Source organism: Lynx canadensis, chromosome A2 (assembly GCF_007474595.2).
Source record: "Lynx canadensis isolate LIC74 chromosome A2, mLynCan4.pri.v2, whole genome shotgun sequence".
Taxonomy (NCBI): Eukaryota; Metazoa; Chordata; class Mammalia; order Carnivora; family Felidae; genus Lynx; species Lynx canadensis.
The window spans coordinates 12548260-12571754 of record NC_044304.2 but is presented as its reverse complement, the minus strand read 5'-3'; the positions used below and the strand labels follow the sequence as shown (position 1 = coordinate 12571754).

At 51.8% G+C, this 23495-nt stretch overlaps 1 protein-coding gene across 1 annotated transcript in view; it reads left to right on the top strand.

Annotated features, from left to right (window-relative positions):
* CPAMD8 (C3 and PZP like alpha-2-macroglobulin domain containing 8) overlaps nt 1–23495 on the top strand; it is a 79525-nt gene that overhangs the window by 28264 nt on the left and 27766 nt on the right. Inside the window, exons 14-22 of the mRNA XM_032595324.1 lie at nt 206–378; nt 940–1089; nt 1682–1840; nt 3256–3398; nt 6286–6348; nt 12013–12244; nt 16733–16886; nt 17127–17257; nt 19090–19141. Coding sequence (XP_032451215.1) covers nt 206–378; nt 940–1089; nt 1682–1840; nt 3256–3398; nt 6286–6348; nt 12013–12244; nt 16733–16886; nt 17127–17257; nt 19090–19141 — 1257 coding nt within the window. The remainder of the gene's footprint in view (nt 1–205; nt 379–939; nt 1090–1681; nt 1841–3255; nt 3399–6285; nt 6349–12012; nt 12245–16732; nt 16887–17126; nt 17258–19089; nt 19142–23495) is intronic.

Below are 23495 nucleotides of genomic sequence, written 5' to 3'. Positions count from 1 at the left end.
TGAATGGTGCTCTGGGAATCACACACGCACATCCTTTTGGGCCTTCCCTTCCCTTCTAGGTGGTGCAAGTGTCCACGGAGCGCTTGCCCTGGGCCAGCACCTCCACGCTGCACCCCAGGTCATCCCCAGGGCAACCTGGGGCATTGGTGGCCCCGTCGTGGGGTGCTGCGTCCTCACGCCTCTCCCCACCTTTTCCTTGTCTTAGAGCCCCCTCCAGCCCCAGCAGCTGAGGTCAACGTGTGTGTGACTTCTCTCCGGCTGGCCGTGACCCCCAGCATGGCCCCCCTTGGCCGCCTGCTGGTCTTCTACGTCAGGGAGAACGGAGAAGGCGTCGCCGACAGCCTCCAGTTTGCTGTGGAGAGCTTCTTTGAGAACCAGGTAGAACGTGGGGGGCCAATCAGGGGAGTGGGGACAGGCGAGCGCCACCAAAGGCTGGGGGCTCCAGGGTGTTCGTGCCGGGCCGTGCACAGCTGCTGCTCGGGCTCCCAAATGGTATCCCGGGCAGGACCCTTCAGGAATAATTGCAGCCAAGGTTGCATCTTTACTGGAGCGCCTCCAGAAGTCACCACCGATCGCACGCAGGGAAAGCAGTCAGCTGTCCCCACTGCGTTCCAGATCTAAGGGACACCACTCATGTCCCCCCCAGTGGGCTCAGCCTTCTGCCCCCTCTCCCTGCATCCTTTGAAGCTGGCTGCCGCGTGCCCTCGGCCCGTGCCTGTCTCCCCATCTCTCCCCTCCCCTCCTCTGCGCAGAATGTTCCAGTTGTACCAGCCTTGTTCCTTTCATTCTGCCTCCCGCCCTTGTCCTCACCTGGGCAGCAAGGCCAGGGTCCCAAGTGAGCTGGCCAAGACCGGTTCTCCTTAGCAGGCGGAGAGGGTGGGTGGGTGAGTCAGGAGAGTCTGGCCGAGCTCCTGGTCTCTCTGCTGTGTTCGGATCCAGGTTTCAGTGACGTACTCAGCAAATGAGACCCAGCCTGGGGAGGTTGTTGACCTGCGGGTCAGGGCTGCAAGGGGCAGCTGTGTGTGTGTCACTGCGGTGGATAAGAGCGTCTACCTGCTCAGGTCTGGGTTTCAGCTGACTCCGGCCCAGGTGAGTGGGGCCCTCTGGTGCCAGACTCCAGCACCCCCACGAGGGTCTCTCCCTTTCCAGTCAGTGAAGAGCCCCCATGTGAACCAGATTCTTTCTCTCACCATCAAACCCAATATTTATTGCTGTAGTGAAAGATCGTAGAGTCGAATTCATCAGACTCTTGCAACAGAACGTTGTCCACAGGTCCTACCTTTCCAGCCCCAGTCTGCCCATCTTTATTTTTTTTTTTTTCAACGTTTTATTTATTTTTGGGACAGAGAGAGAGACAGAGCATGAACGGGGGAGGGGCAGAGAGAGAGGGAGACACAGAATCAGAAACAGGCTCCAGGCTCCGAGCCGTCAGCCCAGAGCCTGACGCGGGGCTCGAACTCGCGGACCGCGACATCGTGACCTGGCTGAAGTCGGACGCTTAACCGACTGCGCCACCCAGGCGCCCCAGTCTGCCCATCTTTAGAATGGGCTAATGCCACCAACGCCCATCTCCTGAGATTGTCTCGAAGTGGTATTCACGGAAGCAGCAGCCAGACCCCCGAGAGCCAGTTTGGGTGGAAAGGAAACCTCCGGCTGACTGCTCTCTGTTCTCTGCCTGTAGGTTTTCCGGGAATTGGAAGAGTATGATGTTTCTGATGCCTTCGGGGTGTCCCGGGAGGATGGGTCCTTCTGGTGGGCTGGACTGGCAGCCCGACGCAGGCGTTCGTCCATCTTCCCGTGGCCCTGGGGCGTCACCAAGGACTCCGGATCTGCCTTCGCCGTAAGCACAGATGGTCTTAGACCCACCGCCCCTTCCGGGCTCCTCTCGCTTTGAAACAAATGAACTCCGAGATACGGAGATGGTCAGGGTGGAGGTTTCCAAACTTTTATTGGGGCAGAACTAGTCTGATTCTCCCCAATGGAGGCTCATAAGCGGACCCTCCTGATTTGCAAGGCCAACCAGAGCGGAATGCTATGGGTGTCAGCCAAGAACTGGGACTTGCTATGGAGCAGAGGTGGTAAGGGTGCTTTGCTGGGAGGAAAACCATCACGCTGGGAGCAGGCAGCCGTGCTCTCAAGGGGCTCACGTCGTCCCCCTCCTTCCGGGCTGCGGACGCCGGGGGCTACCGGGGGTGCAGGAGACACACGTGTCATTCTAGATCATACCGCCAGCCCCCATGAGCATGCTGGCCGGGCTGCTCTTCCCCCCTCCTCCCATTATAAAAATCATTAAAAACGCATCCTTTTCCTCTTTTTTTTTTTTTATGGGAAATTTTCAGACCTACAGAAAAGTAGAACAAAGGAACAAATGCCTATATACTCACCGCCTGTAGATCCCACAATTAACACGTTGCTCTATTAGCTAAACAGTAGTACACGCCTACATCTGCCTATATATTTGTATGCACATCTATGTCTGTACTGGAACAAACGATGTTTCAATTACACATTTGCTGAACGCCTGGCAGTTTGAACTGCTGGGCCCTGGCCGCTCTTGGAATTAAGGGGCCGGGGGGGGGGGTGCTTCTGAGTCTGAGTCACTGACTTTATACTCCTTATTCCCAAAGCAGAGCTGGTCAGTCTGGGGTGGGGCTTTCCTGCAGTCTAGTTGCTCCCCGTATTTAGCGCAGTGGTCGAGATCATAACAGTAACAATTGCAGATCTCTGTCTGTCTCTGGTCTAGATCAGGCACGGTGCCAACTGATTTTTTTTTTTTAATTGTGAAATTCACGATGAACAGAACGAACAGAAAACGAACCATTCTAAAATGCACAATTCAGCGACATTTAGGGCACTCACGGTGTTGTGCCACCAGCACCTGTGTCTTAATTCTAGAATGCTTTCATCCCTTCAAAAGGAAACTGCATCCCCATGAGTAGTGGCTCCCTGTGCCCCTTCCCCCAACCCCTGGCAACTGCTAATATACTTTCTGTCCCTATGGATTTACCTGTTCTGGATGTTTCATATCTGTGGAGTCATACATGTGGCTTTTTGTGCCTGAGCCACAGATATGTTGGCCTCTCCTCTGCTCTATCTTACGTGGTCACTGGGCCCCATGATCTCCTCAGCCTGTGTCACCAGGCCCAGAGCACCCAAGCTCTACACCCAAGCCCAGAGCAGAGGATGTTGGGCTGGTAACCCCACAGTGGTGGAACTGCTGGGGCCATCCCATCCACGGCACTGTCTGTTGCCTAGGAAACGGGACTGGTGGTGATGACCGACCTGGTGAGCCTGAACCACCGACAAGATGGCGGCCTATACACCGATGAGGCTGTCCCTGCCTTCCAGCCCCACACGGGGAGCCTGGTGGCAGCAGGGTCCTCCAGACAACCCCCCAGGTAATTGCCACATCGAGTAGGGTTGTCTCACCTCATACTGTGGTCTTTAGGGGCTGGATCATTCTCTGTGGTGGGGCTGTCCATGCACGGCTGGGTGTTGTGCAACATCTCTGGCCTCCACCCACCTGTTGCCAATAGCACCCCTTTCTCCCAGTTGTTACAACCAAAAATGTCCCAGTGTCCCCTGGTGGACAAAGTCACTACTGACCTAGTAGTGACCCCGGGAACCAAGCATGCCAGCCCCCCTCCCCAGTTCCTGACCACACCCGAGTGCACGGGATTGGGGGTGCAGAGAAAGGAAGGCACCTCAGGAGCAGAACTGCCTGGAACAGAAGGGTTGGGGTGGGGAGGGAAGCTGGGGCTTGGTCCTCCCTCTCCCAGGGACTTTGCTTAGAAACTTCTTTCTAGTATCTCTCTCTTCTTCGTTCTTTTCCTCTCTCCTCCCTTCTCACCTTCAATTCTCTGCCTTTTCAAGTTGAACACCAAGTAATACTTTTTAGTCTCTTATTTGAACTCTGCACATTTAAGCCTTTTGAAAGGCATGAATTTCCCTAAGAGTGCTGCTTTGGCAGCACCTGAGTTGTGTTGTGAAGTGTTTGCATTATTGCTTCTTTCCAAATAGGTTCTAACTTTTTGAGCTGTGACTTGTGCAGAAGTGGACACTTTTTAAAATTTCAAGTGATATTTTTTAATTAGTATTTTTTAATGTTTTTCATAAATTTGTAGCAAACATGCATTGTGGCCAGTGAACATGGTCTTTGTGTTATCTGTTGTCCTGTTCTTACTTTGAAGACTTTTTATGTGGCCAATTTTTGTAAATGTGCATGTCTTCTTAAAAAGAAGATCTAAGCCCCCATCAATTCTGTACAGGGCTCTCTATGGATACTTTAGGTCAGGCCTGTCGATGGTGATGCCTACATTCTCCATACTCTTGCTCACTTCTTGTCTGTTTGCTAACTTATCAATGACTGAGACAGAGAAGAGTTCCCATTTCTCCCCTGGATTTGTGGTTTTATCCCTGGAGTCATGGAAACTTTAGTTTCACAGGAGGTGTTGTTTTCTCCGAGTCTCTCCTATCCTTTTCTGTCTCCCCTCTCTTCTCTCCCAACCCCTTCGTCTGATGCCTCTCTTACTACCTCCTCAAGCCCAGGTCTCAACCAGCCAGCTGGGGAAGGGGAAGTGTTCTGGAGACCTTGGCTCCCATTCTGTCTGGATTTAGGGGCTGGGACCACCAGGGAGGCAGGCCTTAGCTCTACTCTCTCCCACCCACTCCAAGAAGGGCACAGAACCAAAGGGCTGGGGCTGGCATCAGTGTGGTCAGTAGTGGCTTAGCATCTTGTGTCTCTGGAGACCCTGAGGGTGGGCCCCACACGCCTCAGCCCTTGTTCTAAGCCAGAAGTGGCCGAGAAGACCTCCAGCCCTGGCAAGCCTGTCCCCAAAAGCCCTCTCCATCTTTCACACATTCTCTACCTAGACTGAGATCCTGGATACCTTGTTCTCCTGGGTTCTTTCTGCCTGGGCCGCACACTTAGCAGGAGTGTGGCAGGCCCAGGAGGTGTTTCCAAACTCCAAATCACAGCATGGGCAAACCAGGCTCCCCATATGGTACACGGCAGTATTCTAGGATGTGGTTGGTGAGGGAGGTGTAACACTGGCCTCTGGGCCTCCACCCACCAGATAGTGCTTTGGGGGTCCTGACACTCTCATGTAGCAGGACCCCCAAGAGCTTGGCCTGGAGTGGATATGAAAGTAATTTTCGGAAACCCCAAACCACAAAGGCAGTTAGTTGTAAATCCCGCTGCACAAAGGCATAACAAATGCCTTCAAAAGCAAGTGTTCATATCTTTTTGTAATTGGATAACCCATCTGTACATCTGTATTCTGAAGACAAGATATTTTTCTTAACCATATGCAGTGATTTAAATTTTTTTCAAGCAGTGTAAAGGTTTATATAATTTAATGTAAGTTTCTCTCCTACCTCTAGACCCTCCATTCCCCTTTTTGGTCAATAATTTCTTAGAGATCCTTCTAGAAATTTTCCATGCGTATACAAGGATTTTTTTTTTAAACAATGAGTGAATATTATAGTACTGTGCTGTGCCTTCTTTTTTTTTTAATGTTTATTCATTTTTGAGAGAGAGGGAGAGATAGACGTGAGTGGGGAGGGGCAGAGAGGGGGGGGAGACAGAATCCCAAGCAGGCTCCAGGCTCCGAGCCGTCAGCACAGAGCCCGACGTGGTGTTCGAACCCACAAACCATGAAATCATGACCTGAGCCGAAGTTGGGCACTTAAGCGACTGAGCCACCCAGGTGGCCCTGTGCCTTCTTTTTTGAAGTCAACAATAAGCCTTAGAGAACAATCCGTATCAGTATATCTGCACTGACCTCACTCTTTTAGACTGACGCGTAACATCCCACTGCACGATTGTACTACCATTTGATTAACCCAGTCACCCTCTTGATGGAGATTTTGGCTGTTTGCTCCGACAAACCAGTCCATTCGTCTGTCTTGGCACACGTCTCCGTGGGTTTTTCCCTGTGACGCGTGGTCCCTGTGACCCTTCTTCCCTTCTAAACTCAGGATGTGAAGTGCTTGTTGATTTAAGGTGATTCTGTCAAGCCTTTGATGCTTCACTTCTACTAGTCCTAATTGAGTAGAATGTTAACCCTGCCAGGTAAAAGAGTTAGCACGTTCCGTCCTAATCAAGTAGAATATTAATGGACAGCCAAGAGAATTAACACACTGCACCCTAACTGGGTAGAAGGTTAACCTTTCCAGGTACGAAGTAACGTGTTAACATTCTACTTGTGTAGATGTTAACCTGCCAGGTAGCAGAATTACATTATGCCCATGGAAACTGAATCATTTCTTTTTCGAATTTCGTAGAGCAGAGAAGAGGAAAAGGACCTTCTTCCCTGAAACATGGATTTGGCATTGTCTCAACATCAGGTACAGTAAGATTCCTTTTCTTCGTTGTGTTTGCAGGCTGACTCAAGGGCACTCGTGCAAGTCCAGATTGCCCCCAGTAGGGTTGCTTTCAGATCTGACATCAACATCTGAGTAAGACTTTGGGCATCCTTTCCTAACACATAAAAACTCAAAAGCCATGAAGTCAACCCCAAATCCTGTTGCAGCTTCGGACATCTGCTCAGGAAATATGAAATGCAGGGGCTTTGTGCCTCTCACAACTCCCACTTGGGGTAACTCTATCCGCTCTGTTTGCGTAACGAGCTCATTAAAACGATTACAATTCCCTGGAACGTGAACTCCACCCCACCCCCCTCCATCCCCTCTTCACTCCTCAGGGGACTCAAGCTCCTGCCCACAAAACAGGCTGCTTTTCTCAGCACATTTCCTTTCCACATTTGTTCCCCCTTTTAGTTCTTTTTGAAGAAGCCCTGCTGTGCCAAATTCCTGCCAGATGCTATTGGCTGTTTTTTTTCTTTCAATGCTTGGGGTCAGAACACCAGTGGTACTAGTAGTAGAAGGATGGGGGCCTGCCCTGGGAAACTAGTTAGGCATGAAAGGTCAGACGCCCCTGGGCCATGCATGGGCTTGCTGCTGAGCAGGTGGGGTGGGGGGAGCTTCTAGACACGAGATGCCGTGGCACGTGGTCATCACAGAACCGAGCTCACAGCTGGGGGTTCCTCAAACTGCTTTCACAGATGCTTGTGTCCCCATTATGGAAAGACTTAACTCCTGGTCAGAACAGATCCAGATGATTGCATTAAGTTCCAGGGGTCTAAATATAACATGAGCTGTCTGTAATCATTCACATGTGTCAAATGTATCTATTTTCTGGGTGCTCGATGTTTTGGGGGGCCAGGTAACATTGCTCTTGCTTCCACCTTTTGGCTGTTAGAAATAATCCTGCTATGAACACGGGTGTGCAAATAGCTCTTCCAGACCCTGCTTTCGGTTCTTTTGGGTGTATACCCAGAAATGGAATTGTTGGATCGTATGGTGATTCTGTGTTTAATCGGTTTTTGTTTCTTTGTTTGTTTGAGGCAGAGACAGCGTGAACGGGGGAGGCGTACAGAGAGAGGGAGAAAGAGAGAATCCCAAGCAGGCTCCACCCTGTCAGTGCAGAACCCGATGCGGGTCTCGAACTCATGAAACCAGGAGATCATGACCTGAGCTGAAACTGAGAATTGAGAGTCGGATGGTTAACTGACTGAGCCACGCAGGCGCCCCATATGTTTAATCGTTTTGAGGAACCTGTATAGTGTTTCCCATGGTAGCTGCACAATTTTACATTCCCACCAACAGTGCACAAGGGTTCTTCTCTAAGTGTTCAGTAGAATTCACCAGTGAAGCCATCAGGTCTGGGGCTTTTTCTTTGTAAAGAGATTTTGGGTTATTGATTCAATCTCTTTAGAGGTCTGTTCAGTTCTGGGTCTCTTCAGATTTTGTATTTCTTTGTAATTTAGTCTTGGTTGGTTTTGCATTTGTATAATTTGCCCATTTCGTCTGGATCATCCAAGTTCTTGGCATATAGGTATTTATGTACTTTTTTATGTACTTTTTTAAAATAATCTTTTGATTTCTCAGAATGGGTAGTAATGTCCCCACTTCCATTTCATATTTTAGTAACTTGAGTCTTCTCTCTTTCTTTCCCTTAGTCTGTCTAGTTAAAGGTTGGTCAGTCTCATTGATCTTTTCAAAGAATCAACTTATGGTTTTCTGTTCTCTATTTCCTTTATCTCTGCTCTAGTTTTTTATTATTTCCTTCCTTCTGTTAGCTTTGGGGTTAGTTTGTTTTTCTTTTTCTAGTTCTTTAAGTTGTGAAATTAGGTTGTGTATTTGAGATCTTTCTTTTTATCATTATTTAAAGTTTATCTATTTTGAGAGAGAGTGTGCACATGCTTGTGCAAGTGGGGAGAGGCAGACAGAGAGGGAGGGAGAAAGAGAGAGAGAGAGAGAGAGAGAGCGAGCCAAGCAGGCTCTGCACCATCAGCAACTCAGGGCTTGAACTCAGGAACCTGAGCCAAAATCAAGAGTTGGACGCTTAACCAGCTGAACTACCCAGGTGCCCCAAGATCTTTCTTCTTTTTTAATACATATATAGCTATAAATTTCCCTCTCAGCACTGCTTTTACTGCATCCCATAAGTTTTAGTGTGTTATGTTTTGTTTTCATTCATTTCTGAGTATTTTAAAATTTCCTTTGTGATCTCTTCTTTGATCCATTGGTCAATTAAGAATGTGTTGATTACATCAGCTCAGGTCGTGATCTCATGGTTTGTGAGATAGAGCCCTGTGTCGGGTTGTGTGCTGACAGCACAGAGCCTGCTAGGGATTCTCTCTGCCCCTCCCCCCTTGCACGCATGCTCTCATGCTCTCTCTGTCTCTTGAAATAAATAAATAAACATCAAAAAATATGTTCTTGAATTTCCACAGATTTGTAAATTTTCTGGTTTTCCTTTTGTTACTGATTTCTAACTTTGTCTCACTGTGGTCAGAGAAGATACTTTGTATAATATCTGCCTTTCAAAATCTACTGAGACTTCATTTGTGGCCTTATTTATGATCTTGCTTGAAGACTGTCGTGTGTGCATGCCTCTGGATCTGGTTGCTTTATTGTGTTAAGTCTTCTACTTGCTTACTCATCTTCTGTCTGGTTGTTCAGCCTGTTATTCAGAACAGGCTATTGAAGTCCCCAACTATTACTGTAAGCTTTTTTTTTCTTGCTTCAGTTCTTTCCCTTTTTGTATGTTTCATATATGTCAGTGGTCTGTTATTAGATGTGTAGGTGTTCGTAATTGTTGTATCTTTTTGCTGTATGGAACCTTTTATTACTATCTAATGTCCTTCTTAGTCTCTTATATACTCTTTTTTTACTTAAAGCCCATTTTGTCTCGTATCAGGATAGCCACGGCTACTTTCTCTTGGCTACAGTTGGCCTGGGATATCTTTTCCATTCTTTCATTTCCAACCTATTTTTGTGTTTACAGCTAAAGTGAGTTTCTTGTAGACAGCAGAGAGTCAGGTCATGTTTTTTAATTCACTCTGTCGATCTCTGCTTTTTTGACTGCAGAGTTTAATCCATTTACATTTAATGTAATTGCTCATAAGGAGGGCCTTATTTCCATCACTGTGCTATTTGTTTTCTGTGTGCATTATAGCAGGCAGCACAAGGCAGGGACCTTGTCTGGGCACATGGTAGGGATTGGGAACAGTATCCTGGTTCCAGTGCCCAGTATGTTCTGTCCTGGGCTGTAATGCCCACCTCCCCTCTGTGAGTTTTTTGGGGGTAGTCACTGTGTACCGTGCCTCTCCAGGCCCCTCACAAGAGCCCAGTCAGGCTGGTGGGCAGCTCCCATTCTTGTGGCTGTTTCATGGTTATTTCAGGCAGAGGGAGCGCCCCCAGGTCGGTGGGCAGAGCCAGGTGGGGTATGACTGTGAAAGCAGGTAACTCTGAGCAGTTTGACGAGGCTCAAGGGTCGAGATGCACAAAGGTGGGATGGGTGGGAGCTGTCAAGGCTGGGCTGGAGAGAGGGAGAACTGAGCTGTCAGGTGTTGGAGTGGCCAAGTCAAGCAATGATGAGAAGCCATAGTGAAAGTAATGGTGAAGCCCTTTCATCATTACTGTGGCAGTGTAGCCTGACGCCCCCTGTTCCGGTTTCCCCACAGAACGGAACACCTTGCAGGTGGATCAGACATGGGGGTCGTCTCACTATGGAGAGAGCCCTGGACAAATGGCTCTGGCAGTTTTATGGGCCCTGACACCTACGGAATGGAGGGAGGAGAGCTCAGAGTGGGAAAGTACTGGGTGCTGAGCCAAAGTGGGGAGAAATGCCTTCAAGGTTTCCTCCCATGAGAAGGAGACCTTGGCAGAGGTCTTCAGACACCTAATGACCTTGGGGCCCAGGCAGATCCCTAAAAACACACAGAGCTAGGAATGGAGGCACTGGGGCTGGGAAGGCAAATATGGGAGAAGCATGGCTGGCCAGGGCCCAGAGTCCCTGACTGCAGTTCCCCTCAGAGACCACAGCACACTGGCTAGGCCACAAGCCTGGTGTGGGGAGGGCGGCTTTCCCCGAGGCCTGCGAGGGAAAGCCTTTGTAACAGCCTGTAGTCAGGCCTAAAAAAATCACACAAAGATTTGTAATCGAGGGTCGGGCTCTGCAGGAGTCTGTGGGACAAGGATGCCAGGCCAGGAAGGGTAGATACCCCTGAAGGGCAGGCTGGTGGCACCCAGTGTCCGCAGAAAAGTTGGCTGTGCCCATATGAAGCTGGTGAAAGTTCTGCCACTTTTAATGGGAAGAGGCTGACTTGAGTTGTCACAGGGTGACAGCGTGTGGCCCTCGTAGAAGTGAGGATAGATGTCCTAGGTCCTGTGGGGCCTGATGGGCAGCGGGGTCGCCATGTGCCGCAGCCTGGGGTCAGGCTCCCGGGAAGCAGACAGGGGTCAGGCAGGTGAGTAAGGAGCAGAGGATTCTTGCAGCAAATGTTTACGATAAATCTGGAAAGGACATCCTGGATATGCAAAGTTGACCACAGAGTTTCCCTCCCGAGCCATCCTAATGTGATCAGTGGTGCCGTTGGTGGGGGTTGGGTGGGGGCGGGGTGAAGGCAGGGAGAATCGTGAGCAGCACCGTCTGCTCGAAAGATAACGTCTGTAATTCCCCACATATGTAACGTCAGATTTCCTAGTGCTGTGTTATAAAGGGCAAAAAGAAACAGGTGGAGTTCATTTGAATCTTATATTTTATTCAACCCGATACATATCCGCAAACATGGTTGTTTCAAAATGCGATCAATATGAAAAATGATCGATGATACGTTGTACTTTTTTTTTTTTTGTACTGTATGAGTTTCCTGTGGCTGCTGTCATGAAGAACCACAGACTGGTTGGTTTAAAACAACAGAAATTTGTTGTCTCACAGTTCTGGAGGCCAGGCATCCGAGATCAAGGTGTGGGCAGGGCCACGCCGCCCCTGGGGGCTCTAGGGGAGGAGCCTTCTGGGCCTCCCCCAGCCCCTGGGGGCTCTAGGGGAGGAGCCTTCTGCGGCTCCTCCAGCCCCTGGGGGCTCTAGGGGAGGAGCCTTATGGGCCTCCTCCAGCCCCTGGGGGCTCTGGTGCTCCTCAGCTTTTAGCTGCATCCTTCCCGTCTGTTGCCTCTGTCTTCACATGGTCTCCTCCTCTGTGTCCAGATTTCCTTCTTATAAGGACCCCCATCCTTAGATTGGGGCCCACCTTCGTCCAGTATGAACTCATCTTGGCTAATTTCATCTGCAAACACCCTGTTTCCCCAAATAAGGCCACATTCACAGGTACAGGGGGTTAGGGCTTGGGCGTAACTTCTGGGAGACACAAGCCCCAAATGACTCGACCCCTCAATTCAGTGTCCTCCCCCCGCTACACTGGGCGGAGCGTGCACTGTTGTGGGTCCACCGTTGTCCTGAGAGCCACTGGTGCGCCTCATTACCTGAGTTAGGGCCGAGGGGCGGCATTCTCCTGTCACACGCCGCGTTGTGCCTACGTGCTTGTTGCCGAGCTGCAGGGGCGCCTGCCTGGGCCCCCAGGCCTTCCAGCTGCAGCCCTGCATTCCCACCTGGCTGCCTCAGCTCGGCCCTGGAAAAGGGTCCCATGGTTGTCCATCCTTCCGCAGCGACCCGTCCGGCGAGGAGATGCTCAGCGTGCGGGTCCCGGACTCCATCACCAGCTGGGTGGGTGAGGCCGTGGGTCTGTCCGAGGCCTGGGGCCTGGGTGTCGCCGTGCCTGCCCTGCTGAAGACCTTCAAGCCTTTCTTTGTGGACTTCACCCTGCCCGCCTACGTGGTCCGCGGGGAGCAAGCCAAGATCCCGCTCAGCGTCTACAACTACATGGGCACCTGTGCCGAGGTACTACGCCTGCCCCCGCACACAGCCTTCCCTGTGCCTGGGGGTGGGGAGATGGCACCCGTGATGTCAAGAGGCAGGGGTGAGGGGAGGGGGTCAGCCTGAGGGGCTTGGAAGGGGACAGAGCATCTTCATTATCAGGGAGGGAGTCACCGAAGGGGCGGTCCCTGTGTTGTTGGGGAGGCAGGGGCAGGAAGTCCTGGAGGTCAGCAAAGCAAGTGCTCAGTATCCCAGTTTGTTTATTTCTTTCTTTATTTTAAATGTTTATTTTTGAGAGAGAGACAGAATGTGAGTGGGGGAGGGACAGACAGAGAGGGAGACACAGAATCCGAAGCAGGCTCCAGGCTCCGAGCGGTCAGCACAGAGTCCTGTGTGGGTCTCGAACCCGTGAACCTTGCGATCACGACCTGAGCCAATGTCGGACGCTCTACCGACTGAGACGCCCCGGTCTCCCAGTTTATACTTGCACACCGGCCGTCCCTGGCCGCGTTACTCTGCCTGTTGGTGTTTCAGGTTCCACAAATGTCAGGGAGATAGGAGTCACCGGTGGTTACACGCTAAATGGGTTCGCAGATGCTAAGAAGGGTGTCCGCAGAGGGACCCAGACCCTGGTCATGCTGTCGAGGCTCCGGCCCCTTCAGGGGCTGTGCGGTGGGGTCTGGTGAAAAAGGCTACTCGACCCCTTTCTTGTAGCTGCTGTGACAAAGTAGTGGGAACCGGGTGGCTTGAGACAATAGAAATGTGTTGTCTCACAGTTCTGGAGGTCAGAGTCCAAGGTCAAGGTGCGGGCAGGATGGGTTCCTCCTGGGGGCTCTGAGGGAGGGTCCGTCTGATGCCTCAGGCCTGGCTCTGGCGGCTGCGGGCAGCCCTTGACGGTCTTCGGCTTGTGGCTACGTGGCTCCGATCTGCAACCTGTCTTCACATGGCCTTCCTTCTTCCCTCGCTTTCTCTTCCCTCTGTGAATTTCTCTCTGTGTTTCCTCTTCTAAAGATCCCAATTCTGTTGGGGTAGGGCCTACCCTAATAACCTCATTGTAACTTAATGACCTCTGCACAGACCCTGTTTCCAAAGAAAATCACGTTGACAGGTACCAGAGGGTTTAGGACTTCAATATAACTTCCCGGGGGCCACAGTCGGACCGTTACAGCTACCCCAAGGCGGGGGGGGGGGGGGCTTGGGGCTGAGCTTGGAGGCTGGGGAGGAAGGCCGGCTGGCGAGGGGGGTGGCCTGTGAGATAAGGTGGGTACATGGAGGGGAAGGGAGAGTTTCGGGGGGCAGGGGTCTGTGTATCTGTGCGGCTTGGGGAGGCCAGGAGCACTCACCCTCCACCACTTTGTAATCCTTGGGCGCTGGCTAGGCCTGGATGTCAGTGGTGGGTGGGAGGAAGGAAAGTGGGGAGGGCTCTCTGGGGTTAGGGGCAACCCTCAGGGGCTGGAAGCCGGGGCTGTGGGTAGAGGGGTGAGTGGGGCACAGGATCAGTGGTCCAGCTGGGAGCAGGCCTGCTCTCTGCAGGTCTCAGCCTCACCCTAACAAGCCACACGCTGGGGACGTGGCTGACCTCCCCCTGGCCCTGCCCAAGTGGGTGGGGACCCCGAGGGCCGCGGGCTCACGCCACACTGAGGGCAGATGTGAGCTGCAGCCGCAAAGCAGGCACCATGGAAACCAAGAGACTTCACCCCAGATTTTTGGCTTTTCCTGAAGCAGTGAGGACACGTGGCTAGAGAGTGACTGGAATTTGCTACCAGCGGGGTACCCAAGGCTGCCTGGGTGGGAGGCACAGCCACTACCCCGCAGCTGCGGTCCCAGCGAGTTCAGACCCCACTGCCCCCAGAAGACCATTTTGCCTCAGTTACCCCATCTGTAAACTGGGCAGGAGAGCTCACCCTGGCCCCACTCGCCCTCACTGGCTTTCTCTGGAGCAGGAGGGAAAGAGCAGACACGAGGGTCCCTTGTGAGTCTCAAAGGGGATGGCTGCGGTCTCTGATCATTTCTGAGCCTGGCCCGGAGGCGACAGCGAGCCCTGAGTCCCGGCTCACAAGGTGACCGTGAGCTTGCACAAAATATTTTACTCCTTTTTTTCCTTTGCAAGTTCTAAACGTCCACTGAATGATTATGTCTGCATCAGAACATGTGGCATGTGATGGCGGGTGACAGCCTGAAGGCCAGTAAAGGACTCTCGCACAGCCGTCTGGCTGGCACAGCACAAGTTCGATGCTGGTGTTTATATTTGACTTTCCCGCTGGTGTTTCTCTGATTCTACAGAAGAGCCACACGTTAATGTGCTGTCACATAGGAGCTTCTTGTCCCTTGAAACTTTTTAATTAAAGGAAAATTTCAACTGGAGGGGGGGAACAAAAAGAATAGTGATTGCAGGTTCTGAAATGGAAATGAAACATCCAGAGGCCACCAGAAAGGGGCCCCTGGGTGTGAAATGCCAGTGATTCGAATTCACTGTCACTCAGAACCAATTGTGCACGTGCTCTGTGTGTGCTGGGCCTTGTACAGATGTCAGAGGACCCCAGGGCCCAGGACCCCCATCTGTGCTCAACCTCGGAGCGCTGTTACCACTAACCTCTGTGCCCCGTGCTGGCCTCAGGATTTTGCCTACATCGATATCAAATGCCCACGTGGGCCGGGGAAGAAGGGCCGTTGATGCAATTGTTTCCAGACAGGAAGCTCAGAGACTCATCGTTACATGCCCAAGCTCTCCCAGGGAGTTTGGGGCAGAGCTGTGTTAGAATTGAGTGTTTGCAGGGAGCCAGCAGAGCCCCGAGAAGAGGCAGGTCTCCTGAGCTCTGGAGTCATCAGGCACTTTTGAGCCGGGCACCAGGACCTGGAAGGGCATTCCTGGAAGAGGGAACAGCACACACATGCAACAGAGGCAGGAGGCGGCTTAGCCTGTCCCGGGAATTGCCCATGACACAGTCTAGCTGGGCTTTAGGGTCTGGTGGGGAAAGCAGGAGAGGGGTGATCAGAGCCCCGTGCATTTGGCTGGGTGGGAGCTGCTGTGTTGGAAAGCAAGGCGGCGGCCGGGGGGTGGCCTGAGGGGACTAAGGGGGACACGTGAAATAGGCTCAAAACAGGCAGCCGGGGAGCAGTGCCCCAAAGCCCAGTGTCTGTATGGTCGATCCTCTGTCATTCTTTTTTTTTTTTTTTTCTAGTTGTATTTATTTATTTTGAGAGAGAGCAAGAGAGAGCAAAGCACGGAGGGGGGAGGGGCAGAGAAGGGGAGAGAGAATCTCAAGCAGTCTCTGAGCTGTCGACGCAGAGCCCGACGCAGGGCTGGCACCCACAGACCGTGGGATCATGCCCTGAACTGAAACCAAAAGTCGGATGCTTACTCAACAGAGCCACCCAGGTGCCCCTGTCATTCTTTTTGTATAGCCAGGAGGAATAGGACCCCCATCTTAAAAAGCCGGAATAAGTGCAGACTGATCCCTGATCAACCAGGTGGCCCCTGCAAGGGAGGGTCCTCACCGGATGGGCAGGCGGGACCCTCAGGTGCCCCTTTTTAGCTGCAAGAACACGCTGGAGGCTGGTTTGTTGCACATCCCCAAGGCACCAGGAAAACGGACCCATCCAGCTCCCTCAACACGGGCAGGCGGTCATTCTGCCCAGGAGCCGGAAAATACGGCCCACTGACACTTGGCTCTCAAGTTTCTTTTTCCCTCCCTGGAAGAATGTTCTGGAAGAACACTGAGTCAAGAGGGATGTGGGAGCTCCTGACGCAGCCTGCACCAGCTGCTCACACTCAGGTCCCGCCGGGCTTGTCCTCAGGCAGGATTCAGATGCTCTGTCACACTTGCCACTCGATTTTCCTTGGAACCTTCCCTCCACATCACACGTGCGTGCATGTGTGATGTAGGCGTGTTGACCCTCAGGCACCCAGGGATCACTCGTGTCCTCTTTGGCTACATTACCTTAGCTCCTAGTAGGGCCCCTGCACCCACTAGGTGCTTCACACGTGCTCGTTGGACAAATGGACGTGGACCAAGGAGCCTGTTGCAGACTGGGAGGTCTAACCGCACGTGCACATAGAGACACTCGTGTGCACACGCATGCACACATGCATTGTGCACGTGTGTATGCATAGACCACACCTACATGCACATAGGTGTGCACAGAGATACATGCATGCACGCATGTGCACACACACACAGAACTCTGTTATGACCCTGTGGACCTCAGAGGTTGGTTGGAGGGTCAGGGGGAGTGCCTTGCGGGGCCTGCAGGGGGAGCGGTCCCTCCCATCTGGTGCCCATCTGGTGCCCCCCATCAGCCTTGGCCCTAAGGGGAGGCTGACCCCGTGGGGTGTTGGGGGGCCGAAGTAAAGAGAGGGCTCCCAGCAAGACCACGGTGAGTAGTGGGGGAACCTTCCGAGAAGAGTGTGGCTTTTGGAGAGGGCTGACGTGGTGGGCGGCGGCCAGTGGGATGTGCCCGGAGGGCGCACGCATCCCAGGAGCCTTGAGAGCGGCATACCTCCCTCCCCAGGTCTACGTGAAGATCTCAGTTCCCAAGGGCATCCGCTTTGTGGGGCATCCAGGCAGACGCCATCTGACCAAGAAGATGTGCGTGGCCTCTGGGGAGACGGAACCCACCTGGGTGGTTCTGTCCTTTGGTGACCTGGGACTCAGCAACGTCACAGGTGAGGCCCCGTGCTGCTTCAGGCATCCACCCCCCCCCGCCCCCCGTCCGGACCCCAGGCACAGGTGAGTGGCCGGTGGGGCAGTACGTGAGGTCAAGGCCACGTTGAGAGACAGGACGGCGGCTGGGGAATGGTCAGGAGGTGGGGCGAGGCGGTCCACGAGGAGGTGGGGCGTGAGGCTTCCCCGGGAGGGCGGGCGTTCTGTTCGGACCGAAAGCGCTGAGCACAAAATCCCCGCAGCCAAAGCCCTGGCTTACGGAGACACAAGCTGCTGCCGGGACGGGAAGTCCATCCGACACCTGGAGGACCACTTCGCTGACAGGAGGGGCCCCACTGGGAGGGATCACATCAGGCGCAGTGTCATGGTTGAGGTAAGCCCGTGTCCTCAGCCAGGGCACTCGGCCAGGGCCTGATTCCATCACCCACGAGGCGGGGGCCTGGCTGGGGTGGGGGCAGCCCCCACGGGTCCTGCTCTGGGGCTCGGGGCAGGCGTGGGGTGTCTGCATTTCCTCGCTAGAGGCCCTCAGCATCCAGCCCCTCCGCCGTGCACCGTGGACTTGGGGAAAGCGGCCTGGGACTCGCAGGGGCCGCAGGGAAGTGTCCTCTGACCCTCATGTTGACCGTGTCGGAGGACGATGTGCCTGTCTCCGACTTCCTGTTTGTCATAGGCAGCCGTAGGGATTATGACCTGGCATTTGGAGGGCTGTCACTAGAATGCCTGGGGCAGAAAGGACGCAGAGCCTATGCAGCAGAGGGGCCTGGGTGTTGGGGTCTCATTGACGCCCCACCTCCCCTGCTGGCTGGGAATCTAGGATCTACCGCTCCGTGTGGGCTGGGCGTATGTCTTGATAGTCCAATCCTGCTCCGTAAATCAGGGGAGTTCACGCTCACCCCACAGTGTGGAGAGAGCACCTCGCAGTGCACGTTGGGCATGTGGTAGCAGTGATGTCCCATCTTTTGGGGGCTGCTTGGACACCTCAGAGCCCAGAGCCCTGCCAAGACTCTTCATGCTACGTGGAGAGTGCACGACAGCCCCGAGGAAGCTCCTCACGGCGTCCCCAGTGTCTGCCCCTCCCCAGGGGCTCAGCTGCAAATAGCCGCCCTCCCTCCTGGCCGTGGTCCTGGCAGCGCAGAGCACAAATGATTTCCATCAGCCTCCGGAGTCACACACACGCGCTGGGCAGAACTCCCCGAGGTGGACGAGTCGTTGGCCACAGCGTGCTTGACGTGACCTGATGGATTCCTCCGGGACAAGTGGGTCCCCTGATGAGGAATGCCATCTCCGTGAGCCAGTGGGGTGAGGGGATGGCCTCAACGGGAAACACGGAGACCCCTGGCAACCCTTTGCTTGGCCTGAACGTGCTCCCTGGCCCACAACCCGCCCTCCTGGGGCCAGAGGAGATGGCAGGCCATCCAGAGTTCTTGCCTCGTCCGTCTGCAGAAGGAATTTCTCAATGCACAGAGAGGGATTCTCAAGGGGCTCTGCCCCTGGGTCTTTCCTCCCACTCACACGGCTCAAGGGCTGCCTAATCTGCAGTATCGCTTTGTGCAGGCGGCCCTGGGGGCGGGAGGTGACAGGTGGGCATCAGAAGGCCTGAGATGTCGAAGCAGAAACACTGAAGCGTGGTGGACGAGGAAACCAGGTTTATGAAACAGGACGTGGCCGACGTGCGGCTTGATAAAGCAGCAAAGCCCTCCCTGCTGCCTCTCCACCCCGCTGGAGAGCTCCGGGTGCGCGGTCTGTTTGCCGGATCGGATATTTGGTGGACCCTCACGCGACGCTGCGTGCCTTCTGCTGGGGACGAAACTGCACGTGGCACCAGTACCTTCCCGCGAGGTGGGGAAGCAGGTGACGGTTGGGAACCACCGCGGGTGCTAAACCGGAGGGAGGAGGAGCTGGTGCCCTCCTGCCTGGCTCCCCGATTAGCCCAGGAGACCCCGAGGACAAGGTGGGAGTATGGGAAGCACGGCCAGTCTAGAAGCAGCTGGTGAGTGGGTTTGACCAGAGCCCGGAGAAGAGGAATGAGCCTCAGTTTCCCCACTCGGGCCTAGGAGGTAGGCAGCCTGGTCCTTCTCTGGGTACCCGTGACATTGGCACCACCCTGCAGGGTCCAGACTCGGAGCGGCTGCCGTGGGAGGGCGGCCGCTCCCCCCGTGCCGACTGCCTCTCCCCCGCTCAGGTCTCCCCATCTCTCTGTTTCAGCCGGAAGGAGCCCCCCGCAGCTACACCTACAGTGCTTTCTTCTGTCCCAACGGTGAGTCCCTGCACCCACCCCACTGAGGACTTTGGCCCTCCCCCCCCACACTGTTGCAGCACTCCTGCTGCTAAGTGGATGCCTGCCCTTCCTGGGGCCAGAGGACACGGCAGGGGAGAACTGAGATGTCCTGCCTGGTGACAACCATAAGCCAGAGCGAGGGCCGGGCATCTGCCACACAGGAAGGATGTGCACACGCATGTAGGCTGGAGGTGCCAATGGGAAAAGAGACCACAAGCGGGAACAGGGCTGTCCTCGGGGCCCTGGGGTGAGGAGCCTAGGATCCAGAGAAGGGAGGTCTTAGAGAGACGTCAGGGGAAAGCTGTGGGAAACGACCGAGCCGGAACCCTGGGCCCAAAGAGAAAATAGGAAATTCGAGTGGGTTCCAGAAGGGGTGGGATTTGGGGTCTGCCTCGATCCCCTGAAATCGATATTAGGTTTGTACGTGATCCGTGAAAAGGAAAGGGGAACGGAGTGTGCGGTGGACAGAATGGCCAGAGCAGGGCCCTTCCATGCCTCTGCCTCGGTGGGGTCAGGGAAATGCTAGGCAGGATGTGAGCCCGGCTGCCAGTGGGAGGGTCTGCCCACTCCCTGTCCGGCCCCTTCCAGAGGAGCTCAGGCCTGGCCTGGCACTGGGCAGCACCCAGCAGGCTTTGCCAGGTGGCCGAGCTAAGGATCTGAGCTGAGTCCCCGGGGATTGTCGGCTCCCCAGGTACAGCACCTCCCCGTTGCCAAGGCATCCAGCGTGACCGGCCCCACATGGACCACTCTAGACACAGGCTTCCTCTTGACATTCACCCGCCCCCCCCCCCCCCCCCCGCCCCGCCCTTTGTGTATTAAACAGCAATGCATCACTTACAAGCTGAAACGAATTTTGACAGAGGTGCAAAAGCAAGTCAACGAAGGGAGGAGAGCCTTTTCAACGTTTTGTTTTTGTTTTTGTTTTTTTTTGGGGGGACAGAGAGAGACAGAGCATGAACGGGGGAGGGGCAGAGAGAGAGGGAGACACAGAATCTGAACCAGGCTCCAGGCTCTGAGCCGTCAGCCCAGAGCCCGACGCGGGGCTCGAACTCATGGACTGCGAGATCGTGACCTGGCTGAAGTCGGATGCTTAACCGACTGAGCCACCCAGGCGCCTCGAGAGCCTTTTCAACAAATGGTGATAGAGTAATTGGACATGATTGGTAAAAGCATGAACTTTGACCTAAAGAGCCCACTTTATATGAGAATTAACTCAAATGGATCATGGACTTACATGTAAAATGATAAAACTTTTAGGAAAAATTTGTGAGAAAATTTCTGAGAAACGTTTAGGATCCGGGGCTGGGTAGGTAAAGGGTTTTTAGACATGATACCAAAAAGCATCACCTGTAAAAGGAGACTCATAAATGGACCTTATCAAAATGAAAAACTGCTTTGCAAAAGATGCTATTAAGAGGAGGAAATACAAGTTACAGACTGGGAGAAAATACTTCCAGACACAGGTCTGACAAAAGACTAGTATCTAGAATATCAAACGATCCAATTAGAAAGTGGGAAAAAGGAACAAACAGTTCACCAAAGAAGGCATACAGGTGACAGATAGGCACAAGGACGTTCCACATCGTTAACCGTTAGCAAAATGCAAAATAAAGCACGGTAAGTTGTCAAGGCACGCTTATCAGAATGACTAAAGTAAAAAAAAAAAAAATAGTGACAGCAGTAAAAGATGGCGAGGATGGGGAGAAAGAGGATCATTCATACGTTGCTGGTGGGAATTGTAAAATGGTGTGGCTGCTGCTGGGAGTTTCTTAAAAAGCTACACGTGCTCCATGCGTACCACCCAGAAATTGCACTACGAGACATTTTTCCCAGAGAAACAAAGATTTATGTTCACACAAAAACCCATACATAAATGTTCATATCAGCTTTATTTGTAATAGCCCCAAACTGGAAACAGCCTAGGTGTCCTTCAGTGGATGAGTGGATAAGCAAATCACGGTACATCCCTACCTTGGAATGCTATTTAGTGATAAAAAGGAATGAACTATTGACATACGCAGCTATCTGGGTGAAGGGGATTGAGTGGGGGAAAAAAAAACAACCCTCAATCCCAATAGGGTCCATAAATTATTCTGTTTGCAGTATTTTTGAAATGACAAAATTTTCGAAATGGAGGTTATATTAGCTATGGCTGGGATGGGGAGGAAGAGTGTGGGTATGGTGATAAAGGCCAATAGGAGGGATCTTGTACAAATAAAATTGGGGAAATCTGAACAAGATCAATGGGTTGTATCGATGTCAATATCCTGGTTGTGATGTTGTACTAGAATCTTGCCAGATACCCCTGGGGAGAACTGGGTCCAGAGGACACAGATCTCTCTGTTATTTCTTACAGTCATATGTGAATGTACAGTTATCTCAGCAAAAGTAAAATAAAAACATTTTTAAAAGTGACACATAGGTACAAATACTGTATGATTCCACTAATATGAGGTACTTAGAGAAGTCAAAATCATAGAGACAGAAGGTAGATGGTGGGAGCCAGGGGTTGCGGGGAGGGGATGGCAGCCAAGTGTTTAATGGGGACAGAGTTACAGTTTTGCAAGGAGAAACAGTGATGATGTTTGCACAATAGGACTGTATTTGATACTCCTGAACTGGACACATAGAAATGATTAAGAGGACACACTTTACATTATTTGTATTTTACCACAATTTTAAAAATTGGGAAAAGCAAAAGCAATACTTGTGTATTACAGGAAACTTAGGAAGATAGAAAGAAGGAAAAATATCTCCTCTGGTTCTCATCCAAAGATGACCTTTTCTAACATTTTGTTGGATTTGGTTTCATAGGATTGATTATTGTTTGTTTTAACATAGTTGTGACTCGTGAGCTAAATAATTCTGTGGTCTGCCTTGCTCATTTAACACATCTCGAGCACTTTTCTTTGTTACTGTAAAGACTTTATAAACAGCTTCAGTATGTTCTATCAGATGACTGTTCCAGAATTTGACCACTATAGAATTTTCTTATTTTTTACATGTTTATTTATTTTTGAGAGAGAAAGAGGGAGAGAGAGAAAGTGCTGGGGGGGGGGGGCAGAGAGAGAGAGGGAGACGCAGAATCTGAAGCAGGCTCCAGGCTCTGAGCCGTCAGGCCAGAGCCCAACGTGGGGCTCGAACTCACGGACTGCGAGATCGTGACCTGAGTTGAAGTCGGACGCTTAACCGACTGAGCCACCCAGGCGCCCCTGTTTCTACTTTTTTAAAATCATAATTTACACTAGGCTGAATGTACATTTGTATTCAAAGTAATGTCAGTAATATTTTTAACATGTTGATTGAGGTATAATTAACATACAATAAATCACACGTATCTTAGGCGTACAGTTTGGGAAGTGTTGACATCTGTGTACATCTGTGAAACTATCACATCTAAGATAATGAAGATTTCCATTAACCCCAAAAGTCATGCCCCCTTGTAATCACTCACCCCTGTTTCTAGTCTTGTCACCAGGGAACTACTGGCCTGTTTCCTGTCTCTATAGATTACTTCGCACTTTCTAGACTTTTATATAAACGGAATCATAAAAATGTACTCTTTTTCTCTGGTTTCTTTCACTCAGCATAAAAATGCTGAGATTCATTCACGTTGTGTGTATCACTAATTCAATCATTTTAAGGCCGAGTGGGCCTCCATTGAATAGATGTATTGCATTTTGTTCATTGACCTGCTGATGGATATTTGAGTTATTTCTAGTTTGGGGCTATTTCCAATAAAGCTTCTATGAATATTCATGTGCAAGTCTTTGTATGGATAATATGTTTTCCTTTCTCTTGAGTCTGTACCTATGAGTGAAATAGCTAAATCATACAGGAGGTATGTGTTCAACCTTTTAAGAAATGATCACACTGTTTTCCAAAGTGGTAGTCCCATTTTGCATTCTCACCAGCAGGGGGCGAGAATCACTTCTTCCCTCTCCTCGCCCACACCTGGTGTTGTCCCTCTGATTACTTTTCGCCCTTCTGATAGGTGCCTGATGGTATCTTATTGTGGTTTTGATATGCATTTCCCTCATTCAAGCATCTTTTCATGTGCCTGTTTACTATTAATGTATCTTTTCTGGTGAAGTGTCTGGTCAGATCTTTTAACGTTTATTTTACGTTGACTTTTGGAAGTTTTTATAAATTTATTCTTGTTACAAGTCATTTATCAGATGAATGCTTCACAGAGACATTTCTCCCAATATGTGGCTTGTCTTTTCTCTTAATAGTGTGTTTATAAGACCAGAGGTTTTTCTTTTCTTTCTTTTTTTTTTTTTTTTAGAAGTTTTTCATGTTGATGTGGCCCAGTTTACCAGTTTTTCATTTT